This window comes from Phallusia mammillata, chromosome 3 (genome assembly GCF_965637545.1).
Source record: "Phallusia mammillata chromosome 3, kaPhaMamm4.hap1.1, whole genome shotgun sequence".
NCBI lineage: Eukaryota > Metazoa > Chordata > Ascidiacea > Phlebobranchia > Ascidiidae > Phallusia > Phallusia mammillata.
Genome location: NC_137254.1, coordinates 28,680,317 through 28,697,811, shown reverse-complemented (window position 1 = coordinate 28,697,811; position 17,495 = coordinate 28,680,317). Strand labels below are relative to the sequence as shown.

At 37.0% G+C, this 17,495-nt stretch overlaps 4 protein-coding genes, 1 long non-coding RNA gene and 1 pseudogene across 5 annotated transcripts; 4 read left to right on the top strand and 2 right to left on the bottom strand.

Annotated features, from left to right (window-relative positions):
- Nucleotides 1-1,233: 1,233 nt before the first annotated feature.
- Nucleotides 1,234-2,824, bottom strand: LOC145219939 (microfibril-associated glycoprotein 4-like). The gene is made up of 7 exons (XM_080087236.1): nt 2,710-2,824; nt 2,514-2,639; nt 2,165-2,310; nt 2,009-2,105; nt 1,780-1,876; nt 1,643-1,707; nt 1,234-1,489 (listed from the first exon to the last, which is right to left on the bottom strand). The coding sequence occupies exons 1-7, from the start codon at nt 2,822-2,824 to the stop codon at nt 1,245-1,247; spliced, it is 891 nt and encodes a 296-aa protein (XP_079943362.1). The 3' UTR covers nt 1,234-1,244.
- Nucleotides 2,825-5,269: 2,445 nt separating this feature from the next.
- Nucleotides 5,270-7,247, top strand: LOC145219938 (microfibril-associated glycoprotein 4-like). Its single transcript, XM_080087234.1, has 7 exons — nt 5,270-5,459; nt 5,739-5,864; nt 5,966-6,111; nt 6,173-6,269; nt 6,642-6,738; nt 6,807-6,871; nt 7,003-7,247. The coding sequence occupies exons 1-7, from the start codon at nt 5,270-5,272 to the stop codon at nt 7,245-7,247; spliced, it is 966 nt and encodes a 321-aa protein (XP_079943360.1).
- Nucleotides 7,248-10,160: 2,913 nt separating this feature from the next.
- On the bottom strand, nt 10,161-11,962 carry LOC145219937 (microfibril-associated glycoprotein 4-like; annotated as a pseudogene).
- Nucleotides 11,963-13,843: 1,881 nt separating this feature from the next.
- LOC145219936 (cysteine-rich secretory protein LCCL domain-containing 2-like) lies at nt 13,844-15,092 on the top strand. The gene is made up of 7 exons (XM_080087233.1): nt 13,844-13,859; nt 13,973-14,128; nt 14,296-14,415; nt 14,479-14,628; nt 14,685-14,767; nt 14,903-15,013; nt 15,075-15,092. The coding sequence occupies exons 1-7, from the start codon at nt 13,844-13,846 to the stop codon at nt 15,090-15,092; spliced, it is 654 nt and encodes a 217-aa protein (XP_079943359.1).
- Nucleotides 15,093-15,104: 12 nt separating this feature from the next.
- On the top strand, nt 15,105-15,525 carry LOC145220742 (uncharacterized). The gene is made up of 3 exons (XR_013858262.1): nt 15,105-15,194; nt 15,267-15,386; nt 15,477-15,525. It is a non-coding gene; the product is annotated as an uncharacterized LOC145220742 (long non-coding RNA).
- A 69-nt stretch (nt 15,526-15,594) lies between these two features.
- Nucleotides 15,595-17,066, top strand: LOC145219935 (microfibril-associated glycoprotein 4-like). Its single transcript, XM_080087232.1, has 6 exons — nt 15,595-15,631; nt 15,702-15,847; nt 15,907-16,003; nt 16,505-16,601; nt 16,670-16,734; nt 16,822-17,066. The coding sequence occupies exons 1-6, from the start codon at nt 15,595-15,597 to the stop codon at nt 17,064-17,066; spliced, it is 687 nt and encodes a 228-aa protein (XP_079943358.1).
- The last annotated feature ends 429 nt before the right edge of the window (nt 17,067-17,495 follow it).

Sequence of the window (17,495 nt, the reverse complement as noted above, 5' to 3'; positions counted from 1 at the left end):
ATCTTTGGCGAATATGATGGACTTCACCAATTTTGAAAACTACATTGCATGGAAGGTAAAGATCATGTGTTTGCGTTTAGTCAAACTTAATTTTGCCCAAATTAATTTGTTCAGTCATGTTTGTCCCAATTTAGTCCAACCGTCGGAACAGTAATGGAACGACTTTTTTGCTACCTAATGAGCTACAACTAGATATGATTGAAAAAATAATTTTAGGGAATCTGGAGTTATTTACAAATTTTTTACAAACGTGTTTCTGTTTTAACACGAGCTCACGTGCAAAACGTAACGTATGTCACATCTTTAAGCGAGCTGTGTTTTTTTCTTTAAGAAATGCCAAACCCACTGGACTTAAAGACGTTGACGGTAACGCGATGACAGCAGGTAGGCTTTATAAAGCATTTAGTCAAATGATATCTAGTTGTAAAGCATGTTTCAAATGAACCATCATCGAACTTGTCGTCTGAAAACCTGGAAGTGCTTGCATGGATGTTTTTTATCCGAAAAAATGCAAGTGGCGACTCTGTTTATGGTATGTCGTTATTATGATACCAAAGCCATTGAAGATGTTGGGGTTGGTGACGAAACTAAAAAAGCATCGTCAGGGTCGAGGATGTCATTGAATTTTCCCTTGACGATGTGGTAATTTAGCTGCGGACAGTGGACACTATTTCGACCCATAAGGTCTCATTAGTGCAGCTTGGGACGAGAGATAGGACGTATTGCCTGGTGGGTCATTCAACGGCACTTCAGTTTGTTGGGAGTAACAGGCTAAACCCATGCCTCACCAATACAGTTCGATGAATGGCCGATTGCGAAAGCTGTCGCAACAAGCCCATAGTTTTCATAACGCTATTGCTGGTAACACCTACTACGCTTCTTTAATACACCTCTTTGTTTTATGTTGGCAAAATACGTCATGTGATCTCATACAACTGATGTTTTAAACAGTAATTGTTACGAAATACATTAAGCAAATGATATCACGTTTCGCCGCCGTTCCGTATCACTACGCGAAGTCACTTTAAGATGCTATTTTAGGTTTCTGGTGAACATTTATATAACTCTTTATCTCGTTTTGTTGTTTTCTGGTGGCCAAATATGTTTGAAATCGTAGTTTGTTTGCAAAACAACTTGTGTAATTGTCACTTTTATTTGAAATCTCTTGTATAAATCACGTAAATGCGCATATTATTTACCATATATAGAAGTACGTTGTCTTTTTTTCCCAAGTATGTGTGCAATTATTTTTTTCTGATTTTTAACTCCATTGTTTTCAATGAGTAGTAATACCCACGAAATGGCGCCCAGCAAACACCATCAGCATATGAGTCATGTGCTCCACCATAGTAATAACCATTGGGATTTCCATCGTGACAACGTGTAAACCACCAGCCACCTTTGAATAACTGAACACAATTATCTGACGAAGTATCTTGGTCTCTGTCTTTGGTGGAGAATCTGGCACCAGTGGGTTTCAAACCATCGCCTTTGTTAAAAGTAAAAATTCCAAAATGTCAACCGTAAAAAAGACAAAACTTGGGCCATGTTTTTGAAACGGTTTGCAAGGCGAGTAAACCGTGCAAAAGTACAAAAGATTGAGTAGTGCAAACAGAAATGTTAAAGACGTAAAACCTGCTACCTGCTAAACCGGAATAACTGCCTTGTGTTAAGGAATAATCAGTTCCTGAACCGACGGAAAATTTTCTAAAAAAATTGAAAATGTTGTGAAGTACACTGAAACATCACGTTGTAACAACTGAACGCACATTAGCCTACCCATAATACGCATAAGCTTTTGTGTCTTCGAAGTCTTCCATGTCAACTCTCATTTCATAATCTCCGCTGTTTGTTATCAAGTGTAGTTTTTCAAGACCTGCATAAGGTCAATTTTATCGTTTGCTATCAGGAATTTTTGTTGTTACTTATTGCAGCTCGATTTACACCACGCCTTGCGCAACATTGCGCATCTTTCAATCTTTAGTAAAAAAGTAACATTGCCACTCACCCAACCAGAATTCGCCATCTAGTTTTCCAAACCCGTTCACGTAATCAACCCATCCACGATTAAAGTTTTCTGAGCCGTCTTTCCTTTTCTGGAACACCTGTTAATACATTTTTGTGTTGTGCCATCTTTAATTCAATATTAATTTATTTACCCTACCAGCCATCCACCGCCGTCTGTCACCAAATCACAGTAAACTTTAATTCCCTGACGCCCTCCAGTGAGGGGATAAATCGTATAAACCCCACCGGTGTCGTTCGGATGGTTGAAAGCAACATCTTGACATGACTTGGGTCTAAGTGAAGCTGAACGAGGATGTTTATCAAAATTAAGTAACAATTAAGTGATATCACTGATGATGGCATGAGCATTTGCCGAAACGTTTGAACAATAAAGCATGTCGCTTTTAACGTCTATTTGGGCCGTTATTTTCACCATTAAACTTATGAACAGATCCGTATATAGTGTTCCTAAGTAACACTGCTATTTGAACAAATTGTTCGTCTACCTTCGGCCTTGGCAAGTCTCTCTTGTAGTTGCTGCATCGCGTTTCGTAGTTCGGTTTCAGAATCACATTCACATTGTTCCGCTGCGTCGCCTTTGTCACCCTTGGGGCCGGGAAATCCCCTTGGTCCTGTCAAACAGTGTCAACAGGTTATTTTTGCCACCAGCTTGAATTCCTCAAGTTAAATACAAATTCCTACCTTCTGTCTGATTCAATCTTTTGTGTAACTCCGTCGCTAATTGTTCTAATCCTGTCTCCCCTAAATCTTTGCAGACAGATTGAACCTTACGCTTTATTGTTGTTATCATGCACATACTTACGTTCATGAACCAAGCAGTTTTGAAATTTAACTACAAAATTTGTAAAAAATAAATATTCCTAAACTTACCGATATTGCTGTTTGACTTCGTGGTGAACACCTGGGTCAACATGAATTTCAACGTTTTACTTTCGACTTATAATTTCGTAAAGATTTATTCTTACCAAAACGTAACTGCCAACTACTGACCCAATGACAGCGCACAAAATCAAAGTCTTTAAGACGCCGAAGCTTTTCTGATGTGCATTAGGACCATCGCTTTTTGGCTCGTCTGTTCTTGGTTGACACTTTGCGTCTATGACAAAAACATATCTCTTACTTCTATTGTTTGTCGGGCATTTAAGTGGAAAGTGCGCAGACTATGGCGTCTAATTCCAATTTTTTCTCGAAAATTTTGTTTTGAAACAAATAACCTTAATACTTTACATTTGGAATATTCGGCTAAGTTTCGACTACGATCTACGGCCAAAGAACCATATAAGCTGTTAAGTTTAGATTTTACTTTTGCTCTTATTTCATTCCAGTTGCAGCAAAAACTTTATTTAGACCTTATTCTTAAACAACCAAATACATCATTATACCATTTGACAGTGGCAATTCGTACATCTGTTTCTGTATTTTCATCTACAATTAACACAGCAATTATTGATTGTATTCCATCACCGTTCCTGATTGCACCATCGCATTAAATTGTCGTGAACGGTTTCCGCAACCTCGCAACAACAATGACGCGTATTCCAAAAACTTCCTGTGTTTTCTTAAAACGCTTTCTCTTTCTTGATTTACAACACCTACCTGCTGTCATCACGATTCCGTCAACGTCTTATAGTCCAGTGGGTTTGGCATTGCTTTAAAAAAACACAGCTTGCTCAAAGCTGTGACCTACGCTAAGTTTTGCACGTGAGCTCATGTGAATACAAAAGCACTTTGTAAATGATTTGACAATAACTCTAGATTGTTCAAAATTATTTAGTTCCATGATATCTAGTTACAAAAGCAAAAATCCAATAAATGATAAACTGCGGACTTGCATACTGTTTTGACCTATAAGGTCTCATAAATCTCATAAATGCAGCTGGGGACGAGAGATCGGCCGTATTGGCTATAGTGTAGCCATTCAACGGCATGCCACTCCAGTTTGTTGGAAGTAACAGGCTAAAAAGCCATACCTTACCAATGCTGTTTGATGGATGGTCAATAGCGAAAGCTGTCAGAACAAGTCCATAGTATTGATAACCATGTTGGTAACACCTACTATGTTTCTTTAATGCATCTCTTGGTTTTTTCTTGGTTTTTCTAATTAAAACACCAGTTGCAAAACATGTCATTTGACTGAACTAATGTTTTAAATAGTAATTGTTACGAAATACATTAAGCAAATGATATCACGTTTCGCCGCCGTTCCGTCATATTATTGTGGAGTGTCATGAAAATCTAAACCGTCTAAAAATCAAAAATTTATTTATTCGGCATTTACAGAGAGTGATAAAAAAATAACGAAATTACTTGAAACTTCAAAAAGGACCAGCAGCTAAAACGTCCGCCGTAGTCTCGCATTATAAAAACATATCACATATGCAATTGGTTGTATACACACATCGTACAGCATACGATAAACTGACACGTTTCCATTAATTTTTCATTAAAACTGATAATATTTTATCATTAAAGCTGCAATCGCATTTTTTTCTGATTCCAACTCCATCGTCTTCAATGAGTAATTGTAGCCTCGAAACAGCCTCAAGCAAACACCATCGGCATATGATTCATGCGGCCCACCATAGTAATAACCATCGGGATTTCCAGCATGGCAATTTGGAAACCACCAACCACCTATGTATTTCTGGGCACAACCATTCGAACAAATATTAAATTGTTCTTTGTCCCTGTTGGATAATCTAGTACCAGTGGGTTGTATCAGCACAACATTTCCTATTCTCCACAGTTACAAGACAGTTACATAAATAGAACATATTACGGATATAAGAAGCTAAAAACTATTACCAGGTTTGTTGCAATTGGCTCATATGAATTCAGTGCTTTGGCAAAAGGCCCCGAATTTTTCAAGATCCAGAAGGCTATAAATAGTTGGTTTAAAACATCGTTTTTGCTTTGCTATTGATGTTTTACTTTAATTTTGATAAAAATAGTAATGAGTGGAGATTTGAAACTACAGTATAGCTTAAACGGGCGATTAATTTTGTTACAAATGTTTAGATATGGCAACAACATAACCTTGGAAGCGCTTGGGAAAATTTCCATTTCAAATTAAATTGCTTCACTTGTTTTTGCCAAGCCAGTTTCGGTACGTGACATTCTCATCTACGAAATTCCCTCGAGTCAACTTTGTTTTCCACAAACAGCTCATCGCCACTGTATAAATTGTCCCTCTGTGATAAAAGATGCAGCATTTGTGCTTGACTTTCTGTTAAACGTTGAAATGGCTCCCAAACACTTTTTGCTGGTTTTGTTGTTTCTCGCTGCTGCAAGCGGTCACATTAACTTGGAATCATGTTCAGTGAATTTTCAGTGTGGAAGTTTGCATGAAGTGTTTCAAAGATCTTTATCGAATAATCAATCAAATACAGGCACAATGTCAAGCTTTGGTCGAGGCCCACCAGGCAAAAGAGGTAAGACAAACATATAGCAACATGCTTCAAGATGAGTAAACCGAATCTAAATCAGCCCTCCAAGCATTTCGCAACATACAAAAGGCAACAAAAGTGTGATTAACAATTATGTCTCAATAATCAAACACGTAGTTGTTGATTGGTGACCAGCATATGTTTGCGATTTAACTATGGCCGATTTCACGAGGAGTTTTTTAAACTTATTTTGACTTTACTTTTCTATCAATCTCATTATTTGGAAAGACAAGCACTCGGCTAGTAAACATAATCATTTGACAGGTCCACGAGGATTTCCCGGTCCCAAGGGAGATAAAGGCGACGCGGCGAAACAATGCGAATGTGATTCTGAAATCGAACTTCGAAACAAGATGCAGCAACTTGAAGAGAGACTTGCAAGAGCTGAAGGTGGTTGGAAGTTAATTCAGAAACCAGTTATTTGTCAAGTCAAAAGAAAAATAAACTGTCTTGTCCAGTAACTATTTCCTTTTTTCATCGTTTATGTTCAGCTGCTATCAATCCAAAATCTTGTCGAGATGTTTCACCTCGATATGCAAACGACACCGGTGGCGTTTATACGATTTACCCGCTCGCTGGAGGGCGTCAGGGAGTCAAAGTTTACTGTGATTTGGTGACAGACGGTGGCGGATGGCTGGTATAGGTTGAATGAATTGATCATGAACAATCATATCGTAAAGAAGAAAATGTACGTACAGGTGTTCCAAAAAAGGAAAGATGGCTCGGAAAACTTCGATCGTGGATGGGATGATTACGTGAACGGATTTGGGAAACTAGACGGCGAGTTCTGGTTGGGTAAGAGTTTAGAAGCATTTCACGTGCAACGACCGCCAAACCGAATGTTCTAAATTCATTTTGATTATTGTTTTCCATGCAACAGCTAAAAATTGTTGATTTTGATCAAAGACGCATGAATATTCCCTACCGTAACGTTTTAATGGCTCTAACGTAATGGAACTTACCACAACTAAGTACCAAAGTGGCAGTTTCTTTCTCAACTAGGCTAGGATCTCTAAGATCGAGTTGCCGACTGTTTTTGGTGTTTTTACATGCATGCGTCTTGTAAGCAGTTAAATGACATCAAATGTTGGCTCATTTAGGGATTAACTTCGCAGTTGTGGAGTATTTGACCTGTCAACATTGTCACCAACCTTGTTTACTTTCCAGGACTTGAAAACCTACACTTGATAACAAACAGTGGCGAATATGAAATGAGAATTGACATGGAGGACTTTGAGGGAAACAAAACTTATGCATATTATGGGTATATTTATGCGCTTGAGTTTTTTAGGGTATTATGTCATAAAATACAACGTGTTTCAATTATTCTAGGAACTTTTCTGTGGGTTCTGGAAACGATTACACCTTGACACAAGAACATTTTTCCGGGCCAGCAGGTACATATTCTTTTCTCAACTCTTTGCACCTATAATCATTGTGGTTGTTGTCATACTGCAATGAAGAATGATTTGTATTTTAGGTTCACGAAACTAGGTTTTCATTAACGAAACTTATACGTTGGTTAAAGGTAATGGATTGCAACCCACCGGAACTAGATTCTCCACCAAGGACAGGGACCAGGATACTTACTCATCTAATTGTGCTCAGTCATTCAAAGGTGGTTGGTGGTTTACAAACTGTCATGGTGGCAATCCCAATGGTTATTACTATGGTGGTCCGCATGACTCATATGCAGATGGTGTTTGCTGGGAGCCTTTTCGAGGCTACCACTACTCATTGAAAACCATGGAGTTGAAAATCAGAAAAAAATAAATGCATGTGCTATTCAAATAAAAACTAAACGACTGTATGTTTGTGGACCCAATTGAATACAATTGAGAATACCCGTAGTAAACATTACTTTAGCGACTCAAATTTGTTGTGGTGCATTTCAAATGACACTGTACAGGAAAGATAAACAAAAATTCATTCACTCCTGTCATGTGTTCGAATCCCTCCGCAGGCTGTTTTTTTCTAAAATTAATGTACAGGAAAGTCATTATTTTACTTGCTTAAAATTTGAAGCAACTAGGTGCGTTTTTGCGTGTTAACCGTAAAACAAATCCATATAAATCGATATATTGGCCAATTAATTAATATATATATATCAATTCTGCTAATAAAACAAGCACCAAAGTACATTCAACGCTTTTCTTGTCTGGAGCATCTAAATTTGAACATTAATGCCATGATGACTCTATCACAATGTGGTTAATACGTAAGCACGGCTTTGGTGCTTAAAGTCGTTTTGGTTGCTATCTTTACACACATCAGGATTTGATTACGATCATCTTTAGCGATAATACACACCGCAGTGGCCACATAGTCTCTTCTACAATGTCTGTTAATAGAAACCTGATCATGGGCTGTTTATCGCTGCATCGCCACAAGATGGTAATTTCTCCTAACTACAACAAGTAGGTTTGTTCCAGCGCAATTTGAGCTTTACCACTTTTTACTGTACCCTGATAGCATGACTTAAGAAACTAGAAACCAAAAAAATATAAAGTATCAAGTCTGGCCTATTCGTCCATTTGTTGAAAGCCCCAAACTGCTGGACAGTTTGAATTAGTGACAAACCGCCCTTACCGTAATTTTTGATTAAAATCCATTGGATTTTAATGGAAGTTTATGTTCAAAGCTTCCAGTATTATCTGTCAAAAGAGAGGCGCTTAAATCGGATTATATTATAGCAAACTGTTAACGCTCTGCATAATCAGATATTTTTAAAAACTGTTTGTAAAGTGTCAACAAAAAATTTCAACAGGTCGCAGTAACACCTGTAATTACCCGCGATCCATTCATACGTTAGCGATAACTCTTACCATACACGTATTATAAGTCCGTTAACGATGCAGTAGCTTCTCCTTTGGACATTTAATGATTTTTACAATGTTTACCTATTCTAGAGACTCAAACTTTTTAGCAGTAAAACTCAAGTTAAAGTTTACTAATTTCTGCAAACGTTCCTGTACATCAGGGCTGCCACTGAGAATTTTAAGATATCCCAAGGTTCCCTCACTAAAAATCCCAAGGTTTGTCCAAAAATCCCAAGATAACCAAAAAATGGCAAATACACAGTTTAAATCCTAGCTGGAGCAGGCAAACATAATCTTTATAGTTACACCAGGTCCCAGCCATCACGAACCTTTGAAAAGGTGATAAGAAATACCAGAAAAATACAAAAGAAAAAATAAGTTTTTTTGGACATTTTTTTTACTGGCACATGATACATCGAAAAGCCTGTAGTACTGGCCTGACTCACTAGTTTTGACAGCGAATTTCAATCAACTTACACGGCTTTAAACACAAAGAATCGTTACATAAAAAGATGATTTTTGCAAAAGGATAATTTTTGTTCGCAACAATAATAATATTTGCATCTCAAACGTATTAAACGGAGAATTTCAAAAAATCCCAAGGTTTAAAAAGTTTTTCCCAAGATCCCAAGCTCAGCACTGAAATCCCAAGATCTTGGGAAAAATCCCAAGGAGTTGCAGCCCTGCTGTACATCAGTGGTTCTCAAACTTTTTCATATTTTTTTTTAAAACGGTCCCTTTGACATTATTTCGAGGGCTCGCGGTCCTTAAGCCTAAATGTGTATTTCATAAAAACGAAAGTTGATTGCAGGATTTTAGCTGGTTATACAAAATTGCGCATAATAATCATCCAAAGACAGCTTACGACATCACAGACAATACAAAAAAAGCATTACGAGTGTGCGCGAACAATTGCATTTTTGGTAGTTGTCTTTCAATAAAGGCTATTGTTTAGCAATGGAGACAGTCGATTCTCAATTCCACTTTGAATTAAACTTATTTAGTGGCACAAACTGACGCCAAATAAGATTATAGAATTACTTTAACCCCTTCGCGGTCCCCCCAAAATTGCCTCACGGGCTCCTAAAGGACCGCGGACCCCAGTTTAAGAACCGCTGCTGTACATCAACCTGCTCCCATACAAGTACATTCTTGCAAGTACTCATGACACTTTATTTTTAAAAATCCATAACATTTTGTTCATCAGACAACATTTACATCAAAACACATCAACATCACAAAACAAAGCTATTACTGTTGTCGGAAACAGTTAACAGTTAAGAACACCACAGATGTGTTTGTAATTACAACAAGTAATAAAAAATATTAAAAACATTTTTGGAAAGATTTTTATTACAGTCGACAGATATAAAATATAACACCAACTCTACCAAATTAAAAAAATATCGCTTTTAGCTTTTGTTGGAGCTACTCATGCAGTTACTTTCTTCTAATTTTCATCTCCATGGTTTTCAATGAGTAGTAATTCCCACGAAACGGACTCTGGCAAACACCATCTGCATATGAGTCATGCGGACCACCATAGTAATAACCATTGGGATTTCCACTGTGGCAATTTGTAAACCACCAACCCCCTTTGTAAGACTGAGCACAATTTTTTGGCCATGTGTCCTGGTCTCTGTCCTCGGTGGAGAATCTGGCACCAGTGGGTCGCATACCATTACCTTCATAAAAGGTAAAAATCCAAAACGTCATGCATAGAAAAACAGACAAAAACTAACTGTTAGATAAGCATAAAAATCTTAAGGCATGTTTCAACAACGGTTAAATTGTTTTTGACATAACAAAAGATTGTTTGTAGTGGTTCAAACAGGTAGATGTTTTTGACGTTGACAAAGTATGAATTTTATGATTGAGAAAAAAAGTTACCTGCTGGACCGGAAAAACTGCCTTGTGTCAAGGTATAATTACTTCCTGGACCGACGGAAAATTTTCTAATAAAATGGAAGATAATTGGTCACTCTTAAACATCACGTTTTAAATTTTGCATTGCTACCCGTAATGAGCATAAGTTTTGTTTCCCTTCAAAATCCTCCATATCAATTCTCATTTCGTAATCGCCACTGTTTGTTATCAAGTGCAAGTTTTCAAGACCTGTAAAGCAAATTGGGTTCCTTTAAATTGGTCAAGGTTTGCGTTGTGTAGAAATATTGACATTGGTACGTAAAAATTAACTCGCGTTAGCGTACTACCGGAAAATGGTAAATATTTGTGAAAGTTTTGTAAACAATAAATTTACATGAAAAAACTCAACATAAGCAGTTCGATTCTATTCACGCGCGAAATTACATCGATCCTAAATAATAAAAAAATTGTCACTCACCCAACCAGAACTCGCCATTTAGTTTCCCAAATCCTTTGACGTAATCATCCCATCCGCGGTTAAAGTTTTCTGAGCCATCTTACCTTTTCTGGAAAACCTGTTGATTCAATTTCACTTTACGAAGTTTCTTTTGTATCTATTAAGTTATTAAAAAAGAAATTTGCCCTACCAGCCATCCACCGCCGTCTGTAACCAAATCACAGTAAACTATGACTCCCTGACGCCTTCCAGTAAGTGGATAAATCGTATAAACGCCGCCGGTGTCGTATGCATGGCGAGGTGCAACATCCCGACAAGACGTTGGGTTGATGAAAGCTGGGCATAAATGTTCAAAACGTATATGAATATTTTTGGCATGGATTAATTTGCAAACAATTTTTACCTTCAACTTTGGCAAGTCTTGCGTGGAGTTGCTGCAACTTGTTTTGAAGTTCGATTTCTACATCACATTCGCATTGTTCCGCCGCATTGCTTGGACCTATTAAACAGCGTTAACAGGGTTTTGTTACATTCCATTCCATTAGCTTACATTTTTTAAATCAAATGCAAATCTCACCTTCTGTTTGATTTAATCTTTTGTGTAACTCCGTCGCGAGTTGTTCTAATTCTTTTTCACCTAAATCTTTACAGATGTATTAAACTCCACATTATATATTACTGTTTTGATGAACATATTAATGTTCTTAAACCATGAAGCTTTTACATTTTTTTTAATTCACAATTTGTAAAAAATAATAATCCCAAACTTACCGAGATTGCTGTTTGGCTTCGTGGTGAACACCTGGGTCAACATGAATTTAAAAATAGTGTTTTTACATAAAATTACAACTAAAAATTTATTCTTACCAAAACGTAACAGCCAACTATTGACCCAATGAATTAGAGTCCTTAAAACGCAGAAGGTTTTCAGACTTGCATTGGGACCATCTCTTTTTGGCTCGTCTGTTCAAAAGTGATCCACTGTCCAAATACGTAGGCACATCCAGTTACGGCGTGACCAGCGAAGCATGCTTTTCTGCTTCATTCACCTACTCGTTTCAAAGTAAGACGATTTCGACTTTCTCGTTCGTTGCTAAGCAAAACACAAAACTCATTTGTTGATTATTAACTTGTTTCTATAAAGTTGGCGATACGTTCGACGAAAAAGGTTTCAGCTAATATAAATGTCCGACATTTTTTTTAAATGTGAACCTGGGAACCAATCCACATCAACTCAGTTTTCTGTTTATTTGTGACTTTGTTTGCTTTCCAACTTGTAGTACATTTGCTACCTACAAAATAAGCCTTAATTATATTGCAATTTAATTTTACAAACCTTCGGCCATTATAAAGCACGTTTTGTATTTCTTGGGCAGTAAAATAAATACAAAAAAAAATTACCTGTCTGTAATTTTTTTAGTACAAACTAAACCTGTACTAAGAGTTAATATAGTTGTTGACTTCCGTTGTTAGTTACTTACGTCAGACATTCAAATAGCAAATGCACTGCTTTAAACCTAACCAACTGCCAAATTGCATTTATATGTAGAGTAAAGTAGCATGATCATAAGCTATAAAAGTACATTTAACTCTTATGGCCCGAATGGCGTTTAACTAAATCGTTTTTTTTTTCTGACGTTGGTCATAAACATTAAATCGTTGTTTCAACAGACGTTGGTCTTAAACTCGATGCTCATCACTTATTAATCATGTTTACTGTTGTTCGGTCGCATCTCAGCAGTGCAGTAAGATACTTGGCTTCTGTAAATATTGTTAGCTTTAAATTGCTTTCAGAAACAGGATTATTATATTACTTGTTTTGGAAAATGTCTAAGGGACTTAACATTTTCGTGTGATAAGCCAAAAATAATTTGCTTAACCTGTCTATGTGTTAACCAACCTGCAATTAGCAACTCGTAGAATCAAGGTTGTTTACAAGATATTGCCGGGCTACACTAAGACTTGACTGAACATATTTTAAGTAGAATTTTAGACTAATACATTTGTGTCATTTTAAGACTGCAGAATTTTCATAATGGATAAGGCACTGAATTGGGTTATTGGTTTTTACGTTTTGCTGGTGCGGATTTTATCACATTTTCAAGGAAGTGTATCCTTGCAAGGTACAATAAAAAACAAGTAACCCTTTTTTTCTTTTTTTAACCTATTATAACAACAACAGGTAATGTTTAAACCAGGGGTCTTCAACCTTTTCGACGAAATCGCCCCCTTTTTAAGGGACTGGCTCAGAATCGCCTCCTGTGATACTGTTATTTGGATAAAAGTTCTGCTACTTGAGCAGATGTGGGCGGTTAGATTCACCTAGCAACACGAAAGCTTCTTAATAAAGTGTCCTCTCTGTCAAATAACAAATTGAATGCCAAACCTTGCTCTCGAGATCACAAAAAATACAAACAATCGGCGGTAAAAACAATATATTTCAATAACAGCATGTTTAAGCTGATGCACCCTTTGTCCCTGGTGTTTGTTTGCAAGACGAATAAAATTTGCTTGCAAGTTAAAGTTTTTTATACGTATTACAGTTTTCTATACGTATTTATACAATCAGTAATGTTGAAATCGCCCCCCTTTGAAGTAAAATCGCCCCCCAATTTCACAAATTGTCAACATCGCCCCCTCGGTGGACGAAATCGCCCCCGTTGAAGAACCCTGGTTTAAACTTTTGCACATCGGTAGAAATATAGGTATATTCTTGTTCAGAATATGTACAGTCGTAATATGAACTAGTTTTTTCTTTTGTAAAATGACGTTTAGACGATAAGGTTACTGTCCAATTTGCTTTGTTTGTTATTTGTTTTACAATTCATTTTAAATCTCGCTTCCAGGTTCGTGTGCATTTAAGGCCTCTTCAATGTACTTGTGTTAATCTTTATTATTAGTTTCACTGCCTTGTTTATCTATGACTTTTCTGTTTTATTTTTGTTTTGTTGCAAACCTTTTTGCATTTTTTAATCTATACCTTATGTTACGTCATACACGAGTAATTGTTTATTCAAAGAATCCATTAGAAAGAATCCATCCATTAGTTGATCGTTTTGACTGACTTATTACATTATCACATTAATGATAAAAATACCGCCTGTATGAAATTATACTAGGCACCATATGTGTACAAACATGCTCTACACAAGAGGTAGTATTCCTTGCAAAGCACGTTTACCAAAAATGCATAAAACTATTTTCGCTTTCGCATTGTTAGTTTCCACATGTTTCTGCATGAAGGTACGTTTATGTAGTGCACGCAAGTTGCCAAAGTTACACTGTAAAAACTGCGCTGTAATATTTTTCTACACACTATATGGCATGATGAATTGAAAGACTTAACTTGTGTTTAGCCACATGCGACACAAAATTGTCGGATTTGAAACACTCGATCACAAAAGTAATTTGTCCCGGCGGCTGTTGGATGCAACATGCAGAATTATGTGGGACTGACGACTACGCCAGCGGTCCTCTGTGTCTTGCTGCGATGCACGCTGGACTGATAGACAGTAAGTCGTCTCATTTGATCGGAGTGTTGCCCACAGTGAACCCGTACATTGTCTTACAACTTGAAACACATGCAAAGTTTGTGTTAAGTAGTGTGTTTTTATCGTGTTTATCTTACATTTGCTTTGTAACAAATACAACTTTGATTAGTGTTAAAACTATTTTTTAGTGGAAGGAGGATATTTTGAAGTGTTTCAAAGCGACCCACTTCCCAAGTATGAAGGCACAACAAGATTTGGCGTAATCAGCGAATCATGTGATTCTGTCTCAAATACATATTCTTTTCAAAGTAAGATTTCTCATATCCTACATTACAAGGCAAACACCATAATTTGTTTGCTTGTGCGAATAGTGAAATGCAGCACAAAAGGGAACTCCGAATTTTCAATCACTCATGCGGTTTGTCCTTCCGGTTGTCGTTCCAACTACGTGTGTGGGACAAACCTGTACAACAGCAATTCCTCTGTCTGTGCGTCTGCTATTAATGCAGGGGTTTTAACTGGTTTGTAGATTATTATTTGTTTGTTTTCAAAAAATTAAAATTCAATTTGCTTTCAGATAGGGGAGGGGCGGTGACCTTTTACTTGCGTGAAAGTAAAGGAACGCAGCCATGTGGAATTTTGCGCAGTTCTTTTAACTTTGTTGGTATGTTTTTGTAGATTTTATTTTTATTAACAAAGCATTAATAATATTATGGGCTGGCTTACTACACAACGCTACAATACTAAGTTTCACAAAGAAGTTAAACTCACAATCCTATTGTTTCAATTTTTCAGAGGAAGAAACTTGCTTTCGAAGCTGTCAAAACGAAGGTCAATGTTTGTCGGGAATCGATGCGGAATTCTGTTCCTGTCTACCAGGGACCAAAGGAGAGGACTGTGAAATTGGTAAGCAAAGTAGTTCAGTGTTGCAAGAAGATTGTTATGCATGCAATACTCTTTTATTTAGACATCGACGAATGTATGAGTGGAACACACAACTGTCACCAATACGCAACTTGCAATAACACAGTGGGTAGTTTCCAATGTTCATGCAACGCAAACTACACAGGAAATGGCAGACAATGCGGTAGCTGACAATTATTTTCAGTAGTTCAGTGTTGCACGAAGATTGTTATGCATGCAATAAACTTTTATTTAGACATCGACGAATGTATGAGTGGAACACACAACTGTCACCAATACGCAACTTGCAATAACACAGTGGGTAGTTTCCAATGTTCATGCAACGCAAACTACACAGGAAATGGCAGACAATGCGGTAACTGACAATTATTTTCATTCTCAACATGTCAAAATGATATTTGAATACTTGATGGTTATTTCAAATGAGCTTTTTCATATTGTTCAGTTCCTGACTATTGCACGCAAAATATCGAAATTTGTCAAAATGGAGCAACATGTTGACAGTTTATTCAGGAAACATTCAACAAATGCTTTAATCTGTTTGAAGTAAACTTTATCAAATGATGCATATCTCAACCTTCAGCTCTACTGCATATTTTTGTCAAGTAAAGCCAAAAAAATCAACTGTCTTGTCCAGTAACTATTTCCTTTTTTCATCGTTTATGTTCAGCTGCTATCAATCCAAAATCTTGTCGAGATGTTTCACCTCGATATGCAAACGACACCGGTGGCGTTTATACGATTTACCCGCTCGCTGGAGGGCGTCAGGGAGTCAAAGTTTACTGTGATTTGGCGACAGACGGTGGCGGATGGCTGGTAGGGTAAATGAATTAATCATGAACAATCATATCGTAAAGAAGAAAATGTACGTATAGGTTTTCCAGAAAAGAAAAGATGGTTCAGAAAACTTCGATCGTGGATGGGATGAATACGTAAACGGATTTGGAAAACTAGATGGCGAATTCTGGTTGGGTGAGTGTTGAAAAGCAAAACACGTGCAACAACCGTCGACTAAATGTTCTAAATTGTTTGCGGTTTTTCTTCCACTGTGTTGTCCAACAACTTGAGGCAGTGGATTATTTTTTAAACAACCAAGTGAAAAACATGATAATGCAACTGGTCTAAAAAAGAAATATGGCTAATCGCCGCCACAACATTTTAATGGCTCGCCAAATAACTTACCACAGCTAAGTGCCAAAGTTACAAAGTTTTTCTTTGCCCAATTCGGCTGTTTTTTTTTTCAATCAGCTTGCGGATAGCGTTTCTTGGACAGGTCCACATGCATTTCTTGTTTTTAAGTCTATACGTCTTGTAAGTAGTTAAAATGACATCAAGTTTGGCTCATTTGAGGCTTACTTTGGATTTACTTCACTACTACCTCTACTTTCATTTTACCGTTGTTATTGCGACCTACTTGCTAGTTGTGGAGTATTCAACCTGTCAACATTGTCGCGAACCTCGTTTGCTTTACAGGTCTTGAAAACTTACACTTGTTAACAAACAGTGGCGATTATGAAATGAGAATTGACATGGAGGACTTTGAGGGAAACCAAACCTATGCATATTACGGGTATATTTATGCGCTTGAGTTTTTTAGGGTATTATGTCACAAACTACAACGTGTTTCAATTATTGTAGGAACTTTTCTGTGGGTTCTGGAAACAATTACACCTTGACACAAGAACATTTTTCCGGGCCAGCAGGTACATTTTTTTTTACTCAAATATTTTTACCTATAATCATGATGATTGTTGTCATACTGCAAGGTAATGGATTGCAACTTGTTAAAGGTAATGGGTTGGAACCCACTGGTACTAGATTCTCCACAAAGGACAGAGATCAAGATACGGATTTAGGAAATTGTGCTCAGACTTACAAAGGTGGTGGATGGTTCACACATTGCCACGCTGGCAATCCCAATGGTTATTACTTTGGTGGTCCGCATAACTCATATGCCGATGGTGTTTGCTGGGAGCCTTTTCGTGGGTTTTACTACTCATTGAAAACCATGGAGTTAAAAATCAGAAAAAAATAGATGCATGTGCAATTCAAATGACAGTTAAACAGATGTATGTTTGTGGACCCAATTGAATACAATTGTAAATACCCGTACAGTAAAAATTACTTTTGCAACTCATAAAATTTGTTGTGGTGCATTTCAAATGACGCTGTACAGGAAAGATAAACAAAAATTCATTAACTCCTGTCATCGGTTCGAATCCAACCACAGGCTGGATTTTTCCATGATTAATGCACAGGAAAGTCATTATTTTACTTGCTTAAAATTTGAAGCAACTAGGTAGGTTTTTGCGTGTTAACTGTAAAACAAATCCATATAAATCGATATATTGGCCAATTAATTAATATATATCTATCAATTCTGCTAATAAAACAAGCACCAAAGTACATTCAACGCTTTTCTTGTCTGGAGCATCTAAATTTAAACATTAATGCCATGATGACT

What these genes read in the sequence shown, in the direction of transcription:
- LOC145219939 (XM_080087236.1), bottom strand. Translation starts at nt 2,824, where the DNA reads ATGTGCATGATAACAACAATAAAGCGTAAGGTTCAATCTGTCTGCAAA. An exon ending in AAGATTGAATCAGACAGAAG is followed by an intron (nt 2,640 to 2,709) that starts GTAGGAATTTGT and finishes ACTGTTTGACAG; the next exon opens with GACCAAGGGGATTTCCCGGC. An exon ending in AAAGCTTATGCGTATTATGG is followed by an intron (nt 1,708 to 1,779) that starts GTAGGCTAATGT and finishes CAATTTTTTTAG; the next exon opens with AAAATTTTCCGTCGGTTCAG.
- LOC145219938 (XM_080087234.1), top strand. Translation starts at nt 5,270, where the DNA reads ATGGCTCCCAAACACTTTTTGCTGGTTTTGTTGTTTCTCGCTGCTGCA. An exon ending in GAGACTTGCAAGAGCTGAAG is followed by an intron (nt 5,865 to 5,965) that starts GTGGTTGGAAGT and finishes GTTTATGTTCAG; the next exon opens with CTGCTATCAATCCAAAATCT. An exon ending in AGACGGCGAGTTCTGGTTGG is followed by an intron (nt 6,270 to 6,641) that starts GTAAGAGTTTAG and finishes TTTACTTTCCAG; the next exon opens with GACTTGAAAACCTACACTTG.
- LOC145219936 (XM_080087233.1), top strand. An exon ending in GCACGCTGGACTGATAGACA is followed by an intron (nt 14,129 to 14,295) that starts GTAAGTCGTCTC and finishes ACTATTTTTTAG; the next exon opens with TGGAAGGAGGATATTTTGAA. An exon ending in TAATGCAGGGGTTTTAACTG is followed by an intron (nt 14,629 to 14,684) that starts GTTTGTAGATTA and finishes ATTTGCTTTCAG; the next exon opens with ATAGGGGAGGGGCGGTGACC.
- LOC145219935 (XM_080087232.1), top strand. Translation starts at nt 15,595, where the DNA reads ATGCATATCTCAACCTTCAGCTCTACTGCATATTTTT. An exon ending in AGATGGCGAATTCTGGTTGG is followed by an intron (nt 16,004 to 16,504) that starts GTGAGTGTTGAA and finishes TTTGCTTTACAG; the next exon opens with GTCTTGAAAACTTACACTTG. An exon ending in CAAACCTATGCATATTACGG is followed by an intron (nt 16,602 to 16,669) that starts GTATATTTATGC and finishes CAATTATTGTAG; the next exon opens with GAACTTTTCTGTGGGTTCTG.